This window comes from Xyrauchen texanus, chromosome 11, assembly GCF_025860055.1.
Source record: "Xyrauchen texanus isolate HMW12.3.18 chromosome 11, RBS_HiC_50CHRs, whole genome shotgun sequence".
Taxonomy (NCBI): Eukaryota; Metazoa; Chordata; class Actinopteri; order Cypriniformes; family Catostomidae; genus Xyrauchen; species Xyrauchen texanus.
This window is the reverse complement of record NC_068286.1, coordinates 1,036,776-1,055,811: the sequence shown is the minus strand read 5'-3', so window position 1 is coordinate 1,055,811 and position 19,036 is coordinate 1,036,776. Positions and strand designations below refer to the sequence as shown.

Below are 19,036 nucleotides of genomic sequence, written 5' to 3'. Positions count from 1 at the left end.
CAGAGAGGGCTCATCCGCCTGGAATCGCCGCCATGTGGTCCTCCTGCGAGCCGGATCGGCTTCCTCCAGCGACGCCGGGCGGTGGCACTGGACCCACTCGGCCGTCTTCCGGGCAAACGCTGGACAAACTGCTCCAGTACCACCTGGTCGACGAAGCTCTCGACGCCGCTGTCCCGCGCAAGCAGCCACCTCCGACACGCATCACGGAGCCGCTGGGCTTAACGCAAACGGGCGGTCGGACTTCTCAAGCTTTAAGGCCCGGAAGAGTTGGCGACTTTCCTCTGGGGACCCACCAACCCGCTGGTAAGATGGCTTTACGCAGGTCGTTGTAAGCCAGGAGGCTTGTTGCCGGCAGTTGTTGGGCCGCGAAGTTGTGCTTCCCCGACAGGAGAGGGACTAACCGGCTGCCCACTGCTCTTGGGGCCACCCCAAATCTCCGCCGCCCTCTCGAAGAGGTCGATGAAGGCCTCTGGTCGTCCGCCGCCCCATCTTCTGTAACGCTGGTGGGGGCAATGTGGCGTGGTGTCCGTGGTCGCGGCTGCGGCTGGAGCGGCCTCCTGGCTGAGGAGGCTCCGGATGGCGTGCCGGTCCTCTGCTTGAGCCCGCATGATTTCAAAAAACCGACGATCCTGGTCTTGCCGGAGCTCAAGCAGGGATTGTTGGTGGCTCTGGTGGAGTGTCGCGAGGGACTGGAGGACTTCCGCCAGCTGGGAGGACTCTATGGGGCGACTCTGTTCCATTACTACAAGTCCCGGGTTTCGGCACCAGTGTAGAACCCTCACGGGAAGGAAGACAGGGGAACGAAGGATTCAACAAAAAGGTAAGGCTTTTAATTATATCTTTTCCACAAACAGTCACTATCAATGGCAAAACACTGGGTCTGCTTGTCGGGCTCTCCCTCTGCTCTGAGGCTGCTGGCTTTTTAACCGCTCTCCTCACTCTACTGCAATTAGAGACAGGTGTTAGTCATAATTTGGCCCAGGTGTGAGCGCCCTTACCGCTTCTCTCTCCCGGACGGGCGCTTGACCACGCCCCCGCTGCCACAGTACATTAAGCAGCTGCACCTTTCTTTGCCAACTGGGAGTTATTGCCAAACATGTTCATGTTAGCTGTCATTGGAGCAGTTTATCTGGTATGAATTGTCTACACTCTTCATTTCAGTGTCCACGACAGAGGACGCATTTTCTCAGACAACAAAAATTGTTGAACCTGCCACAAGCACTGATGACTTAATAGCCACTAGTAAGTCTGTGCCCACACATCTCTTAATGTGAGGTTTGGATCAACCACACAGGAGAAGATGAAACTTCAGCCTCTTCTGAAGTTCGGTACCTCTGCCGTCTGGCAAGAGGTACCGAAGCATTCGGGCCCTCACGGCCAGACTGTGTAACAGCTTCTTCCCCCAAGCCATCAGACTGCTCAATACTCAGAGACTGGACTGACACACACACACACACACACACACACACACACACACACGTGTCCTGAGTTGCACTTTAATTACAGTCACTTTATAACTGTCTGCTACCCCAATAACTGCTATGTGCATAGAACACTATCTCATAGTATGTTATGTTTACATTTTTTGCACTACTGAGTACTAGTCGGCGCTGCACTGTGTCTATTGTCCTGTTCATTGTCAGTAATTTGTTGTACTGTCCCGTACTTTGCACATGTTTGCACGTGCACTTTATATAGGTATATATAGGTATTTTATATAGGTATTTTATTTTGTTGTGTTGTCTCATGTGGTCCTGTGTTGGTCCTTTGTTGTTTTTATGTAGCACCATGGTCCTGGAGGAACGTTGTCTCGTTTTGCTGTGTACTGTACTAACTGTATATGGTTGAAACGACAATAAAAACCACTTGACTTGACTTCTATTAGAAATGAGACTTAACAAAATCTTAAAGAAAGAAAATCTTAACGCTATGGCATACAATGACATTTGAGAGAATTTTGTGTATTCAATTTTATTGCAATTTTTTTGGCCCTTTTCTGTTCTAGCATGTCAATGCCCCTTGGCACAAACGAGGTCCATCAAGACATGATTTACTGCTGCTCTGTCCACCCTGCCGGTAGTTACAGTATTCCATTGGTCTGAATTATAGAACAAAAATGCAGCTCTTAATGATTATATTAATGACAAAAATGACCAGGCATGAAAACTTTATGAGAAAAACAAAGTAATAAAAGCATTCTGTTTCTTTAATTAGTGTACTGTAAGTCGATTTATATGAAAAGCATCTGATGAATGGCAAAGAGCACATGCATCATCTTGAGCTCCCTCACTGAGAGAATTGTGCCTCACCCTCAGTTATAGACTTTCATCAAACATTAAACACAGTCCAGAGAGATAAAGAACAGCATGTTCGTAAGGAGAAGAATCCATGTATCATTCATTCTTTTCATGTTCAATTAAGAAATCAATTGGAAAAATAAAAAACGACTTATTTCATTAATCGTGTACAAACCAATCTTAAAAAACAAATAATGAATTGGTTTTTGTACATTCGAATTAATACTCCAGTCAAAAATTAGACATTTGGAAAATGGCCACGAGACACTGCTCGTTTTGATAATTTGAAACTAAAAGAGGTGCACATGTGGATGCCCCTGAAATGTCCCTTTCTTCTGATTAGTCAAGCTGCAATGTTGTCTGTTCTTCCTCGAGACCATGAGACAAAATAACAGTTCACTGCTGTTAAATTGTTCAGATGAATTCATCTCAATAAATGTTAAATTATTCTCCAAAACGCAAAGAGCACAGCAATGTGACAAATAATAGCATGGGAAACAAGTGTTGCCTCTATAGACTTCTGGATTAATGGTCATTTTAGTTATTTCTGTAATATTATCTGAGACAAATTCATCTGAAAAATTTAACAGCAGCAAACTGTTGTTTTGTCCATAATTAAACTGAAAGACAAGACTTATGAACACATAACCAGTCAATGACTATAAACCAATGAGAACCGCACTGTAACCCACACTCGCACACACAAGATAAGACAGTCACAATGTATATCAAACTGCTTTTATTTTTATAAGAGCAGGCGAAGGTACAATAAGGAAAATCCAGAGGGAGAATGGTCGAGGAAAGCGTAGGGTCGAGAGCCGGGTAATCAGGATGAAACAGAAGGGCAAATCTACAAATAGAGTGGTCAAGGGAAGCGAGGGGTCAAGCCGGGTAATCAAATATAAAGCAGGGTAATCTAGCAAGTAGAAAGGACAAGGATAAACTAGGGGATCACTAGTTGCTGGCAAAGTGCAGGGGTAAACTATACGATAACCAACAAATGCGAAATGAATGTGTGGTGGTAGATATAGTGAACCAAAGCAGCGGTGCAGGTGAAACGAATGACAGGTGATTGGGACTGTGGCAGGTGTGTGCACTGAGGGGCTGAGAGGCGAGTGCGGAAGTGTCTAATACTCTGGCGATAGGGAGCGGGCATGAGTGCCCGAGGGGAGAGATCGCGAGCGAGCATGAACGCCGGGAAACTGAACTAGTGTGGGAACACGAGGCAATGGGCTGAGCCGAAGAGGCGGATTCGTTACAGTACTCCCCTCTGCTACTGGCGGCTCCTGACGGCCGCCGTTACGATGGGCGCGACCTCTAGGAAGTGGCGCGGGCGATCGGGATGCTGGCGGTGATAGTCCAGTTTGAGAGCTGGATCCAAGACATCCCTAGATCGCACCCATGACTGTTCCTCAGGTCCGTAGCCCTCCCAATCGACCAGGTACTGCAACTCGCCTCCTCGACGCCGGGAGTCAAGTAGGGCCCGGACTGTATAGGCGGGCTGGCCACCGACATCGAAAGTGGTGGAGGGGGTGTCTGGGCTGCCGTGGGTGGAAACATAGGGCTGTAGTGCACTGGTTTGAGAAGGGACACATGAAACACAGGACAAATTTTGTAGCGGGGTGGTAAAAGTAACTTATAGGTGACGGGGTTAATACGTGACATAATTTTAAAGGGCCCAATGTATTTCGGACTTAGCTTCTTGGACGGCAGCCGGAGTCGGATGTCACGGGTGGAGAGCCAAACCCTTTGGCCCGGATGGAACAGGGGGGCAGGACGGCGTCGGCGGTCTGCCTTAGCTTTCTGGGTTTGGACCGAGCGTTGTATGCGGTCATGGGTGGCTCTCCAGACCTGGGCGCTTCTCTGGGCCCAGGCATCCACCGCCGGAACGTCACTGGGGTTAGCCTCCCACGGAAATAGCGGTGGTTGGTAGCCGAGGACGCACTGGAAGGGGGTGAGGTGTGTAGAGGAGCTGACCAGACTGTTCTGGGCATACTCGGCCCAAGGGAGGTAGGCGTGCCAGCTGCCTTGATTTTGGGCGCAATAGGACCTTAGGTACCTGCCTACGTCTTGGTTGAGGCTTCGGTTTGGCCATTGGTTTGAGGGTGGTATCCCGAGGAGAAGTTGAGCTGGATGCCCAGCCTGTCGCTGAAAGCTCGCCAGAAGCGGGATGTGAACTGGGTGCCCCGATCAGAGGTGATCTCCTGGGAATGCCAAAGTTCCGAAGACGTGGGTTATCACCAGGTCGGCCAGCTGTGTAGCAGTGGGCAACCCGGGCAGAGGGATAAGGCGGCACATCTTCGAAAACGGTCAATGACCACCAGGATCTCGGTCCGGCCGCCGGAGGGGGCAAATCCGTGATGAAGTCCATGGCTATGTGAGACCACGGACCGGTCAGGTACGGGCAATGGCTGGAGGAGACCTGCAGGAAGGTGGCGGGCGTTTTAGACTGGGCACAAACTGGACAAGAGAGGACAAAGTCAGAAATGTCGATCAACGAGTGAGGGCCACCAATATCTCTTAGCGAGCAGTTGGGTGGACCGGTAATCCCCGGGTGGCCAGAACAAAGTGAGGTGTGTACCCACTGCATGAGCTGGGGGCGGATGGCAGTGGGGACATATACTCTGTTGGGGGGTCTGAGGAGGCGGGTTCGCCACCCTGGGCCTGTAGGATGGCCTCCGCCAGCTCCCACTGGACGGGTGCTACGACGGATCTACATGGGGAGGATGTTTTCTGACCCGGGGTCTCGGAACCACGGTCGAACAGGCGAGACAGGGCGTCCGCCTTGAGGTTCTGGGAGCCCGGACGAAAGGTTACGGTAAAGTTGAACCGGTGAAGAACATTGCCCACCTGGCCTGCCGAGGGTTTAACCTCTTGGCTGCGCCGGAGGTACTCAAGGTTCTTATGATCAGTGAAGACGACAAAGGGGAACCTTGAGCCCTCCAGCCAATGGCGCCACTCCTCCAGGGCCAGCTTGATGGCCAGCAGTTCTCGATTCCCGACGTCGTAGTTTTCCTCGGGGAGACAGCTTGTGGGAATAAAACGCACACGGTTTTAACTTGGCAGGAGTTCCGTGGGGTTGGGAGAGTACAGCCCCACCCCTACCTCAGAGGCGTCTACCTCTACCACTGAACGGGAGAGTGGGGTCGGGCTGCTGAAGGACCGGCGAGGTCGTGAAGGCCTCTTTAAGGGCCTGGAAGGCTTGCTGGGCAGGTGTGTTCCAGGTGAGGAACTTCGGGTTGCCCCGTGTGAGGGACGTGAGGGGTGCGGCGATTTTGCCGAAGTCCCTGATAAAACGCCGGTAGTAGTTGGCGTAAACCTAAGAACCGCTGTAGTTCCTTGAGCGTGCTCGGTACGGGCCACGACAGAACCGCAGCCACCTTGTCGGTCTCCATCTCCATGGTTCCTGCTGATAGGACATAGCCCAAGAATGAGACGGAGGGGCGTGGAAGGCACATTTTTCGGCCTTAACAAAGAGATCATGCTCACGTAGTCTCTGCAACACCCTCGAGACGTGGACGGTGTGCTCGGAGAGCGTGGCGGAGTAGATCAGCAGGTCGCCGATGTAGACGAAGAAAGCGGTCTAGCATGTCTCGAAGACGCCGCTCATGAACGACTGGAACACTGAGGGGGCATTGGCGAGGCCATACGGCATCACCAAATATTCATAGTGCCCCTAGTGGTGATGAACGCCGTCTTCCACTCGTCCCCCTTGCGGATACGCGACGAGGTTGTACGCGACTCCTGAGGTCGAAGTTTTGTGAAGACTTTCGCCTTACTGACCTGCTTCGAGGGACGGTTGGATGAGAGGTAGGGGGTAGGCGAATTTCACAGTGGCCTTGTTTAGGGCCCGGTAATCGATGCAGGGGTGGAGTCCGCCATCTTTTTGCCCACGAAGAAGAAACCGGACGCCACCGGGATGTGGACGGCCGGATGATGCCCAGCTTGAGTGCTTCATCGATATAATCCTCCATGGCCTTGGTTTCGGGCAATGTTAGAGGGTAGGCTCGGCTCTTGGGGAGTGGAGTCCCCGGAGGAGTTCAATGGCACAGTCACTACTACGGTGGGGGGAAGGCGTACCTGGGTCTCATGAACACGCCTGCAAACGCCAGAATAGTCAGGTGGGATGGTAACAGACGACTCCACTTCGGGGCTCTCTACGGAGGTGGAGGACACAGGAAGGGAAATACAGTGGGATAGGCAGTGGTTTGTCCAGCGCAACAGCTCCCCCGTGCGCCAGGAAATATGGGGGTCATGGAGCGCTAACCAGGGATGGCCTAAAACCACAGGGTCCCTCGGGGAGTGTATAATAAAAAACTGGATTACCTCCGTGTGGAAAAGGCCCACTTGGAGGGACAATGGCATGGTCCGGAGCGTGATGAGACCTGCTCCGAGGGGTGCCCCATCCAGAGAATTGACTCTGAGGGGTGGTACGACCGGACAGAGGGGGATGGACAGCTCCTGGGCCAAGCCATCGTCTAAAAAATTCCCTGCCGCCCCGGAATCCACTAGGGCTGGGGTAGGGAAAGAGACATTGTTAAAAATCAACGTTACTGGGAGGCAGACTTGTTTTTGGGTAATGTTGAGAAAAACAGACGTTCTCACCTGGCTTCCAGAGAGAGCCCGAGGGCAGAGCGGGCAGGAATTAACGCTGTGCCCCGGGTTGCCACAGTACATGCAGAGGTTCAGCTTCAGCCGCCTGGTTCGGCCCGCCAGAGTTAGTGGGGCGCGCCAAGCTGCATGGGCTCAATAGCGGAAGAGCTCGGAAGCTACGGGTCTAGATGGGTTGGCGATCTGTTGGAGGCTCGTGGACTACAGAGGGGCTCGAAAAGCACGATCCCGAAGCAGATTATCCACGGTGATAGAGAGCTGTATATAGTCCTCCAGTGACAGCGACTCCCGCGCACGCTAACTCCATCTGGAGTCGATCATTCAACCCCAGGCGGTAAACAGTTAATAATGCCGGGTCGTTGAACCCGCTACCCGCCGCAATGGTGCTGAAAATCGAAGTGCGTAGGGCGGCGGCGTGCGCGACGCCTGCTTTAAAAACATGAGGCGGCTGCCGAGATCTCGGCCAGCTGATGGGTGATTAAAGACCACGGCAATTTGGTGACAGAACTGACTGTATGATAACAACAGGGGACTCTGCGCCGTCCACAATGCGGTGGCCCATTGCCGTGCTTTGCCCGAGAGCAGTGAAATAACAAAGTGCACCTTCTCACAGTCGGTTTGCAAAAGGGGGTGATACATCATGTACACAGAGCATTGCATCAAAAACCCCTGGCAAGCGTCCGACGAACCGTCAAACCGCTCGGGGGTTTGAAAGCTCGCGGCGCTGGGGAACGCATTGGGAACATCACCAGTGGGAACATCAACGGACACAGGGACAGGTGCAGGCGGAACAGGTAAAAACTGAGCAGAAATAGCACGTACCGTCTGCAGGATCTCCTGAATCTGCTGTCCCTGAGCCGTGAGAGTTCGGTCGTGTTGGCCGACCGTAGATCCCTGGGCGGAAAGCGCCGTGTAAATCCGCTCTAATGAGCTGCGGAAATCTTCAGCGGTTTCCATTGTGACTGCCTGCGGTGAGGTTGGTTATTCTGTAACCCACACTCGCACACACAAGATAAGACAGTCACAATGTATATCAAACTGCTTTTATTTTTATAAGAGCAGGCGAAGGTACAATAAGGAAAATCCAGAGGGAGAATGGTCGAGGAAAGCGTAGGGTCGAGAGCCGGGTAATCAGGATGAAACAGAAGGGCAAATCTACAAATAGAGTGGTCAAGGGAAGCGAGGGGTCAAGCCGGGTAATCAAATATAAAGCAGGGTAATCTAGCAAGTAGAAAGGACAAGGATAAACTAGGGGATCACTAGTTGCTGGCAAAGTGCAGGGGTAAACTATACGATAACCAACAAATGCGAAATGAATGTGTGGTGGTAGATATAGTGAACCAAAGCAGCGGTGCAGGTGAAACGAATGACAGGTGATTGGGACTGTGGCAGGTGTGTGCACTGAGGGGCTGAGAGGCGAGTGCGGAAGTGTCTAATACTCTGGCGATAGGGAGTGGGCATGAGTGCCCGAGGGGGGAGAATGCGAGCGAGCATGAACGCTTGGGGAAACTGAACTAGTGTGGGAACACTATGCAATGGGCTGAGCCGAAGAGGCGGGATTCGTTACACGCACACATGAAACATGAGGGTCACATGACAAGGAAGACAACTCATTTAAAAATAAAAGACCTGAAAATATGAACATGAACAAAAACACATTTAAACATAATAGAAGTTTAGACACAATAGAAGCATCAACTGCTGAACCTTTCTGCTCCAACGTTTTCCTAAAAACATAAAGTGCAAGTGAAGAACAACAACTCCATCTTAGTATTGATTATGCAGGTTTGCAAAGAGTATATTCTCACTACTCATGCATGGAAACTCTTCCAGAAACATAAATCTGGCTCAGGGAGTCTTCTTGGACTCATGTATGAGGTGTGAGGAGTGTGTAATATTTATTCATTACACAAACACAATACAAATAATTTTTGGTATTTTTATTTTATAGCTTATAATCAACTACAACAAAAAGCTTACCAGTGTGAGAGTCATACTGCATATGGACCTTATTTACAGAAGCACCATCTTTCATTTGTGAGAGGAACTAGACTTACAGTCTCTTCCATGTGTTGCTTTATTGGTAGAGTGTTTTGGATTGTTTCACTAACATAACATTGTTAAAACATTTTTCATAGACATTTCAGTAAAAAAAACTACAGAAAAGATGTGATCTATGAGCTTCACACAGCTTTATACAGAGAATGCCTTTGAAGATGTGTTATTTTGTTTTGTTTATTGTAATGAAAAACAGATGTGCATAACTTTCTTACTATTCAATTATAATTAGATAAAGAGAAGTGCATCTAAAGCATTCAGCAAGATCATCCATAAGCATGAGTATGAATGAATGTGTATATAAAGTTACCAGGGTTCCCACACTTATGTGGGAAATTATTATGTCTTTTCTAGGAATTTTCTAGGAAAATTCCCAAATATTTCCAGATTTTCCATGATCCTCCCGAGTTATAAGAGATGTCAAGCTATAGATTAGATTAATCTGTCTCAGTTGTTTCTCAGGAGGTTATTTAATCTGACACAGCGACACTGAACAGTCATAAACCCTAATCCCAGCATAAAGTGGTTCAGTGAATATGGTGTTGAATGTGTGTAAGTGTGTGAGTGTGTGTGTGTCAGAGACGCTGTAGAAGGACAGAGTGCCGGCTGACCAGTCCAGATACACTCCGATTCTGTTAGATTGGGGTGAAGGGGCAGGTATGTCTTTGTTTTTATTATTGTGCCAGGCACTGTATCGTTCAGGAATACAGAAAATACTCCAGGACTCGTCATTGTATCCAAACTTACTACGATTCTCTCCTTTCCTGCTGATCCCTTTATATGTCATTCCTATATAGCTCCAGCCGCTCCATTCAGCCTCCCAGTAACAGCGTCCAGAATGACGCTCATTAGACAGAACCTGCTCATAGTGCTCAAATCTGTCTGGATGAACAGGATACGGCTGCTGTTCCTCCATATATTCAATCTTTTTGTTGTCCTCTGACAGAATGAGTCTAGTGTGTGCTGTATTTGGATCCAGAGTGAAATCAAAGGAATCTGAACACAATAAAAGAGATATTATAACCTTATCAAGGACATTTTCAGAGAGATAAGGAATGTAAACAAGAGACAGAGGCCTAAAGACCTACATTTTCGCAGTCCTGGTGTGATCCTAAAATGCCCTCCATGGTCCAAACTAGAGAGTAACAGAAATTAAGTATGTGTTTTCTGTGTGACTCGTGGCAATACAAAAAGTTGTCCCAAACACTCCTGCTGCCCCATGTTTTCCCCAAATCTTAATACATTGTATTAAATTAGGTCCCACCAAACTCAAACCATTGGTTGAGTCAGATGCTGACATGTCAAACTCTTTAGTCAAAAAAGACCATAGATTTGACAGAGCCACAAATAAATAAAAACATATGAAAAGTGTAATTAAGTTTTACATTTTTTACTAAAAACTAACGAAAAGCTAAAATATAGCTTTTAAAATGTCCGTTATCAATGCACAATTTGATCGGCAGTCAGCAAACCATCACAAAAATAAAGCCTCTTACTGCTCAACATACTTGAGTTTGTCCAGACTGCAGCTTTTGTCGTTGAGCCTCTCAGTTAGCAGTTTGACTCCTGATTCTCCTGGGTGATTGTAGCTCATATCCAGTTCTCTCAGGTGTGAAGGGTTTGATCTCAGAGCTGAAGCCACATAATTACAGCCGACCTCTGTCACCATACAGCCAGATAGTCTAGAGAGGGATAAAACAAACAAAAAACACTACTTTTTTTTTTTTTACAAAAAAATAAATAAAACACAAGACAGAACAAAAATAAAAGACTTGGTTTTCCTTACTTCACTGAATGATCTCTTAAAGCCTTACCTAAGTATCCCCAGTTTACAGTTTGCACTCTTCAGTGCATCAGAGAGCAGCTTCACTCCTGAATCCTGCAGGTCATTGTTACTCAGGTCCAGCTCTCTCAAGAGGGATTTTGATGTTTGTAGAGTTGAAGCCACAATTTCACAGCACTGACGAGTGAGATTACAGCCGGCAAGACTGAAAGAGAGTAAAACACAATTTTTGGAGATTCAAACTATTTGCCTGACTCTTAAAATTCCATTGATGCTTCAATAATTTGGGGTCAAAGGCACCTGTTGTATCTGTTTGTTTTCTTTTGAGGGGTCAAGCCCCGAAGTTGAATAGTCCTTATAGAAAAGTTGGGAAAATTTAGCACACTTATTGCTGAGTGTCTGATCATCAATCTGCCCAATTTTGGGGTCTCCAGCTCAAACCATCTAGCACAACCACAAGTTAACCAACCATAAGTTAAAAATGTAAAGACTTTTTTACAGCTAATAACTTCTGAACCATATTGCCTACACACATACATCTCTGATTCGTCTGCTTGTGATCTTTTAAGGGGATCTAACCACTGCCCATGGTTTTGTCTGTCAGCTTAAAATGTGAAGAAAATATAATTTTGTCATACTTTTCCCACAGCCTTCACTGGATCTCCCCCAAATTTGTACAAGATCATCTTGAGACACTGCTGGCAAAGTTTTTTGATATACAAAACTGTTTCCTTATAACACATCAATGAATTTAGTGGCAAAGATGCCAACAGGAATTGAGGCTAAATCTTTGTAAAGCTATGTCCTATTGAAACAAAACTTGGTAAGCTTCGTTAGGAACACGATCAGAGGATACATGGCAAGTGTAATAATGACTGCCCCTCTCATGGATAATAAAATCCAAAAAATGGTTATTTTTGCCCATAACTTTTGAACCATTTGTGAGTTTACATCTTTCCTTGGAATTTATGGAATTAGATTACAGGTTTTTCCATGATCGTACATTATGCATTTTAGCCATTTGTTGTATCTTACCAATAGTTTGGTGTATCAAAAAAGAAGTATCATGCCCTTAACTAATCTGAGCAGTCTGGGTACAGTTTTAAAAAAATATAAAAAGAAGTCATTACATCTTCTGAGAAATAATTGGCATAATGACTGATCTCTTAAAATTCTTTGCATTATACTGAATTTATTGATACCCATCTTTCAAAATTCTGCCACGTTACTTGTCCACCATTTTTACTTAAATGTTTATCTGCCATTTTTAACTCATTATCTTTCAATTTTGGTCAGATAATCTTGAGACTCTAGAAAGAAATTATTAAAAGATTTTTCACATTCCAAATAAATGTCATGAAACACTCCAACAAATATGTATCATGAAGATGCCCGTCAGAAATGAAACTTTACCTGAGCAATGTTAAAATTAATAATATTTTATTTTCAATTAAATTCTTCAAACGATTATAAAAACAAGATAACCGAGATAAAATTATTATTTTGCCACATTCCGTTTTGTGAAACACACAACGCTATATCTTTAAAGCATTAATTTATTCAAATAATAAGGAAGCAGGTAAACTGGCATTTCTCTGTGTGGTAAGTGCTGCATTTGTGAGTTGCGTGAAGTGACCAGGGAAGAGACTGAATCTTCTCCTGGCTGATGCACACTCTGGTGCGGGGACGCTCGTCACTCGCATGTGTTTTACACGAGATGACTCGTGACATAGTGAATCATAATATATGTGTCACATTCACTGTGTGTATGTTATCATGAAGAAAATCAGTGAAACACAGCTCTATTAAGAAGAGAAGGTTTGTTTCTTGTGATTTAAAGATGGATCGAAGTGAACATAAAGGTGAGAGAATGTAGTCTTAGCCAATTATGCAGTGGAACAAAATACGTTTCTGATTAGTCTTTTTTGGCTTGTTTTCCAAAATAATTACCTGAGAATGTTGAATATGATATATAATCAGGGCTCAACATTAACTCTGGTCCTGGACAAGTGGATTTTTGAAGGGGCAAGTGAAAGAGAATTGAATTGCCTGACCAGACATGCAAACTGATTAAAATATCAATAATGAAAAAATAACCAGCTATATTTGTGATAGCCTAGGCCTGTGTCACTTATTAGAAAGTTTATATTCTTATAGCAATCTAATAACAGCTATGCACTGTTTGATTAACAGGCAGCGTATGTGTGTATGCAGAACATGCACACATGTTCCGAAAATGCTATAAAATACACTTCAAATTCCAGAATGCCCATCTTGGTGTAGTATTCATGTAAAAACAGAGAGTGATGTCTAAAGTGAAAGTAAACAGCAGAGAAAAAAGTGGATTTCTATTAAAATGTCAGGCATGTAAGTATAAATGTAAGTTAATAGACCTGCTGCTGTCTAGTGTGTCATTATAATAATCAAGCTTTAAAAAGTATTATTGAATTATACTCATACAGTGAAGACCAGTAGTAGTTTTATGTTGCATTTCATTCTGAATGTTTACTTGAAAACTTGAAACTGCTGTTAAAAACTTTTAAAGCTGTTAAAAAATAGCACTGATTTTCTTAATTTGTATTTTATCTTCAATTATTTTTAATCTATTTCTATTCATTGCTGTTTTTATTGTTATCTTATTACTGACTGTTTACAAGTCTTGAATAATTAGGAACTTGAAACCATTCTTCCATAATTAACAAATTAGTTAGTGTTATTATTTGTTGTGGTTTTGAAACTTTCATCAAATTTCACTACTGACTACTTACATTTTGGTATTGTGATCATTTACAGCCTTTATTGTGCATTTTAGATCTTGCTTCAATAACATGATGAAATATTTTTTAATCCCATAGGATTGTGAGCAACCCTGCAGTAAATGATGGAGGCTTTTCTTTATTTGACTACCATACATGACATAAAATAACTATCATTTGACAATAGCCTCCTCCCCTACCCAATGAGGTTTACATTTCAAGTTCAAGGTAGATTTTTTTTTTAATTCAGTAATGCATGATGTTTCCAAAGTCAATGAGTAATCATGTTAAATAATCATGATTATGATTTTTGCCATAATTGAGCAGTCCTACTTTAGCCAATTCCCACTACATTTGGCTCAAATGATTGTCAAATCATGCCAGACAAAATCTATTTAATGTATGCTATACACTCTTTAAATTATGGAACTGCAGTCTCTTAGCAATGTTATTGTGTGCTGACTCTTATAAGGGTATGCCCAGAGGTGGACTAACCATTTGGAGAACCAGGATTTCCCCAGTGGGCCGATTCAGCAGTGGGCTGGTGGGCCACGACATAGGGATGCAATATGTTGAAGAGGTCCTTGAACCAGCTATTTTAATTTACATTTATGCATTTGGCAGATGCTTTTATCCAAAGCGACTTACAGTGCCCTTATTACAGGGACAATCCCCCCGGAGCAACCTGGAGTTAAGTGCCTTACTCAAGGACACAATGGTGGTGACTGTGGGGATCGAACCAGCGACCTTCTGATTACCAGATTACCAGTTATGTGCTTTAGACCACTAGACCACCACCACTCCAGGCTATGCGATATGCAGAAGGGGGCTGCGAAACGCATGTGGAATACATACTGATTTTATACATACCCTAGGTATGCCTGTTTAACATTAAAGCATCAGCATGTCCGGTGTGGCGCAGAGTGTTTGGGAGCTGACATGTAGTCAGAAGGTAAGTAGTTCAAGCCATAAAGATTTTTATTCTTGACTTTGAATCATGCGAGTACAAAATAAGTCCGATAACATAGACTAAACTTCTAAAGTAATTAAATGGATTTTTAAAAATAATGACAGTTTACAACTGTAATTGAAGTATGAAATACTGTATTTAACAAACACATTGGCATACTACTATGAAGCTTGGTATATGTCTTTGGGATCATGCCCTGAAAGTACCTGAGGTGTTTGTTGTAAAACATGGATTTAACACTCACAGAGCTTTTCTGCAGTTATTCACAGCTGGTATCAGTCTTCTTCTACCCTCTTCTGATGTGTTGTATTTCTTCAGGTCCAGCTCATCCAGCACCTCCTCTGACATCCGAAGCATGTAGGCGATTGAAGAACATTGAGCAGGAGTGAGTTTCTCCACTGAGTGTTTGTCTGATTTCACAAACTCATGAATCTCTCTGTACAGAGTCTGATCTTTCATCTCCAGCAGACAGAGGAACAGATTGATGGATCTTTCAGTAGAGATATGTTTATCATTCTTGATTGTGTTTTTAATGTACTGTGAGGTTTTCTTGATGCTCTCTGAGCTGTTTTCTGTGTGTGTCAGTAGATCCCGTAAGAGTCTCTGATTGGACTCCAGTGAGATGCCCAGCAGGAATCGCAGGAAAAGGTCCAGGTGTCCATTTTCACTCTGAAGGGTTTTATCCACTACTCCTTTCTGCAAATTATGCAGTGAATCAAACACTTTTAGCACTTCTGAGGTAGTACTAGCATAGCTGTGAAACCAGTGAAAAGCTGCCAGAAACTCCTGAAAGCTGAGATGTATGAAGCTGTAGACTTTCCTCTGATGAATCACAGATTCCTCCTTAAAGATCTCAGTGCAGATCCCAGAATACACTGAGGCATCAGTGACATCTATGCCGTTCTCTCTCAGGTCCTCCTCATAGAACATGACATTGCCCTTCATCAGCTGTTTGAAAGCCAGTTCAGCAAGTTTCACAATCACTTCTCTGTTGGACTGCAGGAGTTTCTCTGGATCTCTCTCTTCATACTTCTGATTCCTCATATTGATCTGAATGAGCAGGAAGTGGATGTACATTTCAGTCAGAGTTTGAGGGATTTCTGCACTGTCATCTGGTTTCAGGATGTTTTGAAGCACAGTGGATGAGATCCAACAGAAAACTGGTATGTGGCACATGATGTGGAGGCTTCTTGCTCTTCTAATGTGTGAGATGATTCTGCTGGCTTGATGCTCATCACTGATTCTCTTCCTGAAATATTCCTCCTTCTGAGGGTCATTAAATCCCTGGATTTCAGTCACACGTTTGATGTATTTGGAGGGGATCTGATTGGCTGCTGCTGGTCTGGAGGTGATCCAGATGAGAGCGGAGGGAAGCAGATCTCCTTTGATGAGGTTTGACATCAACACACCCACTGATGAAGTCTCAGTCACATCAGAAACTTTCTCACTATCTGAAAACATCAGTGGAATTCTGCTTTCATCCAGACCATCAAAGATGAACACAACTTTACACTCATTATAAATCTTTGAGTCCAGATCATGAAGTTCAGGATGAAAGTCCAGCAGAAGTTTGTGAAGAGTGTACTGCTCATCTTTAATCAAGTTCAGCTCTCGAAATGGAAGCACAAACATGAAATCTACATCCTGATTGGCTTTTCCCTCGGCCCAGTCCAGAATGAACTTCTGCACAGAGACGGTTTTTCCAATTCCAGCGATGCCTTTAGTAAGAACAGTCTTTATTTGGTCTGTTCTCTTCTCCTCACATCCTGGTTCAGGTAAGGGTTTAAAGATGTCATTGCAGTAGATTGGAGTGTCTTGTAAGTGTTGAGTTCTGGCTGTTTTCTCCATGTGTAAAACCTCATGTTCTTCATTCACCCCTTCACTCTCTCCCTCTATGATGTAGAGCTGTGTGTAAATCCTGTTCAGGAGCGTTTGATTCTCTTGTAGTTTGATTCCCTCAAATAAGCTCTCATACTTGTTCTTCATGCTGGTTTTGTGTTGGTCTTTGACTCTCTGAAGAATATGCTCACAAACTCGACATCTGGACTGAACCTGGATCAGACATTCACTTACGCCACTACAGACAGACAATTTTTGAGTAACTTTCAATTACCCCAATGGAAATATTTGCACAATACCAGCCCACGTTTGTAACAATAATATGCTTCTAGAGTACACTAAATCTATTATAGAATTAAACAACAGAGCTGCTAAAAAGACCAGCTTTACCAGCATGCAATTCTCAAGCTGGTCTAGGCTGGTATATGCTGACTAGTGCTGGTCTAGATGGTGGACCAGTATAACCATTCTTTTCACCGCAAAACCTAGATGGTGAAACTGGTTGACCAGCATGGTCTTTCTGATAAAGCTTGTTAAGCTAGTTAATTAACATTTTCAAGCCAATTAACAATTAGCCAATTAACAATTTCAAGATAATTTATACTTAAGAACCATGTTTTTTTTTTATAATGGCAGTTTTAGATTTATGAGTAAACATAAGCCGGTGGTTAAAATTACATGAAGACACTTTCACATTTTGTTCTAGAAATTTTACTGAATTCAATTGATTTCCTCATGGATCTGATGCTCTTCATGAACACACAACTGCTGTTTTATAGCATCAAATAATGTTTTTTTGTTTGTCTTACCTGGTGTCCATGGTTGCTCCATCACTTAAGTTTGGGATATTTGGTTCGGATTCTCTACTCTGTCTTGTCATCCTGGTGATCCCAAATAATCAATAATTAATATATAATATTAGAATTCAGTACATACAAAATAAACCCATAAGTTTATATATGATCCAGTTTGCTGTTGAAGTTATTAAATGTCAACTCTCACCTGGGGTCTAAGGAAACTTTTTCATTTCTAAATTCTTCAGGTAGATGCATGGATTGATCACTCTTCACAGATATACAGCTGGGTTCTGGAGATACTGCAGTGTTTACCTGCTCCATCTGCTCATGGAGGCTCATTTTAAAGGTTGTATTCCACTCCTCTCTCTTCTATTAGATGCAAGACTATTCTTTTTCCCCTCTATATAAGAGGCAGCTATTAAACCTGAAAATACATTTGCTGTGCCTATAAAAAATATTCACCCCATTGTAATTTTTCATGTTTTATTGATTTACAACAAGGCTATTCAAGTTTTTTAGTATAGAGCAGAGACCCCTTGTTACATTTAGAATAGAATTGTTGCATTTAAAGTCTGAACATACTTTTAGTACCATATGAATGCATTGAAACGTCACTTCAAAACCAGAATGACAAGAAAAGCTGCTTTACAGCAATGTCATAACCAAAACTTTATACACGAGTGCCATAAATTCATTTTGCATGAAATATTAAAATTTTGTAAAGATAATCAGGGCCATACATGCAAAAGTTGTATGCCTTCCTGATGTAAATTAAAAAGGAAAACATTCTCATCGTCTATTATCACTAAAACTATATATTATATTAGCAAACATTTAATAAAAGAATACACCAGTGATATACAGTAGAGATCAGAGGACAATTCCACCTGTAAACCCCAGCAAATAAAAGACTTTTCAAAAAGCAAAATCATCAATCAATCAATACGGGAAAGTAGTAAAGGAAGCATTCATCGAATGCGCAGCGAGTTTTATGACATGTGCTCAGTGGAGGTCGAACGACCGTATCTCGGGAACCCGGCGGCCTACGAAACGGCTCTCTAGTTACACGGGGCGCGGAGATACGCCCCCGGGAAGCACCGCGAACACGGTCGGACCGCTCCATCTCCCGAACCGGAGCCGAAGCTGCCCGAGCCCTTTCTAACGAGCCCGGCCTCACGTCTCTAGCCCACCGGGAACATGAAAAGTGCCCACGGTGCAGCCGGAGGGGGAGACAGCCTGTCAGTGGTGCTGACGGCATCGACTTTTTAGTTTTTCCGCCTATCTTCATTCATCGGCCTCGACGCTCACCTTAGCACTCTTCCAATCCGGGGCCCCTCACTCCCTTCGGCCTAACCCTAACTACACTGACGCCCCCACCTCCAGGGAAAAAAGCAAAATCATCAATCAATCAATACAGGAGAGTAGTAAAGGAAGCATTCATCGAATGCGCAGCGAGTTTTATGACATGTGCGATCGCCGATGTGAACACCGGTGAAATGTAATTTCATCTCTTCGCATATTAAGCGTTTCATAATTTCAAAAGGTCTAACGATAATATGACGTGTAGCTTTATAAATGTACTTACTGCGAGAATCTCTTTATCCCGAATGCTGCTTTTTCAGCTTCCTTGTTTGTGAAAAGCTCATTTTACTTTTGGTTTCATCTTCGGATTAATTCTATGGAGGACAAAACATGCAAAAATAATAAATAAATAAATACATAAATAAATGTAATAAGAAAATAAATTAAGGAATAAATGTCTTGATAAAACAAATATAATTCGTTTTTAATTAAAGCTATTCCTGAATTAATTTTTGTAGACCTTTTTTCCTTTATTTATTATTTTCTCTTTTTAGTTTCATTCTTTAAAACTTTTTTTATTCTTTTCATTTTTTTTACATTTACTTATTCCCACTTGTATTTAT

At 44.0% G+C, this 19,036-nt stretch overlaps 1 protein-coding gene across 1 annotated transcript; it reads right to left on the bottom strand.

Moving 5' to 3' along the window:
* Positions 1-8,893: 8,893 nt before the first annotated feature.
* Positions 8,894-18,738, bottom strand: LOC127651686 (NLR family CARD domain-containing protein 3-like). The gene is made up of 8 exons (XM_052137645.1): positions 18,697-18,738; positions 17,317-17,535; positions 17,124-17,195; positions 14,720-16,552; positions 10,781-10,954; positions 10,475-10,648; positions 10,055-10,101; positions 8,894-9,962 (listed from the first exon to the last, which is right to left on the bottom strand). Exons 2-8 carry the CDS (start codon positions 17,448-17,450, stop codon positions 9,433-9,435), a joined length of 2,964 nt encoding a protein of 987 aa, XP_051993605.1. The 5' UTR covers positions 17,451-17,535; positions 18,697-18,738; the 3' UTR covers positions 8,894-9,432.
* Positions 18,739-19,036: the final 298 nt, after the last annotated feature.

What these genes read in the sequence shown, in the direction of transcription:
- LOC127651686 (XM_052137645.1), bottom strand. Translation starts at nt 17,450, where the DNA reads ATGAGCCTCCATGAGCAGATGGAGCAGGTAAACACTGCAGTATCTCCA. An exon ending in GGAGCAACCATGGACACCAG is followed by an intron (nt 16,553 to 17,123) that starts GTAAGACAAACA and finishes GTCTGTCTGTAG; the next exon opens with TGGCGTAAGTGAATGTCTGA. An exon ending in TGTAAACTGGGGATACTTAG is followed by an intron (nt 10,649 to 10,780) that starts GTAAGGCTTTAA and finishes ATCCCTCTCTAG; the next exon opens with ACTATCTGGCTGTATGGTGA.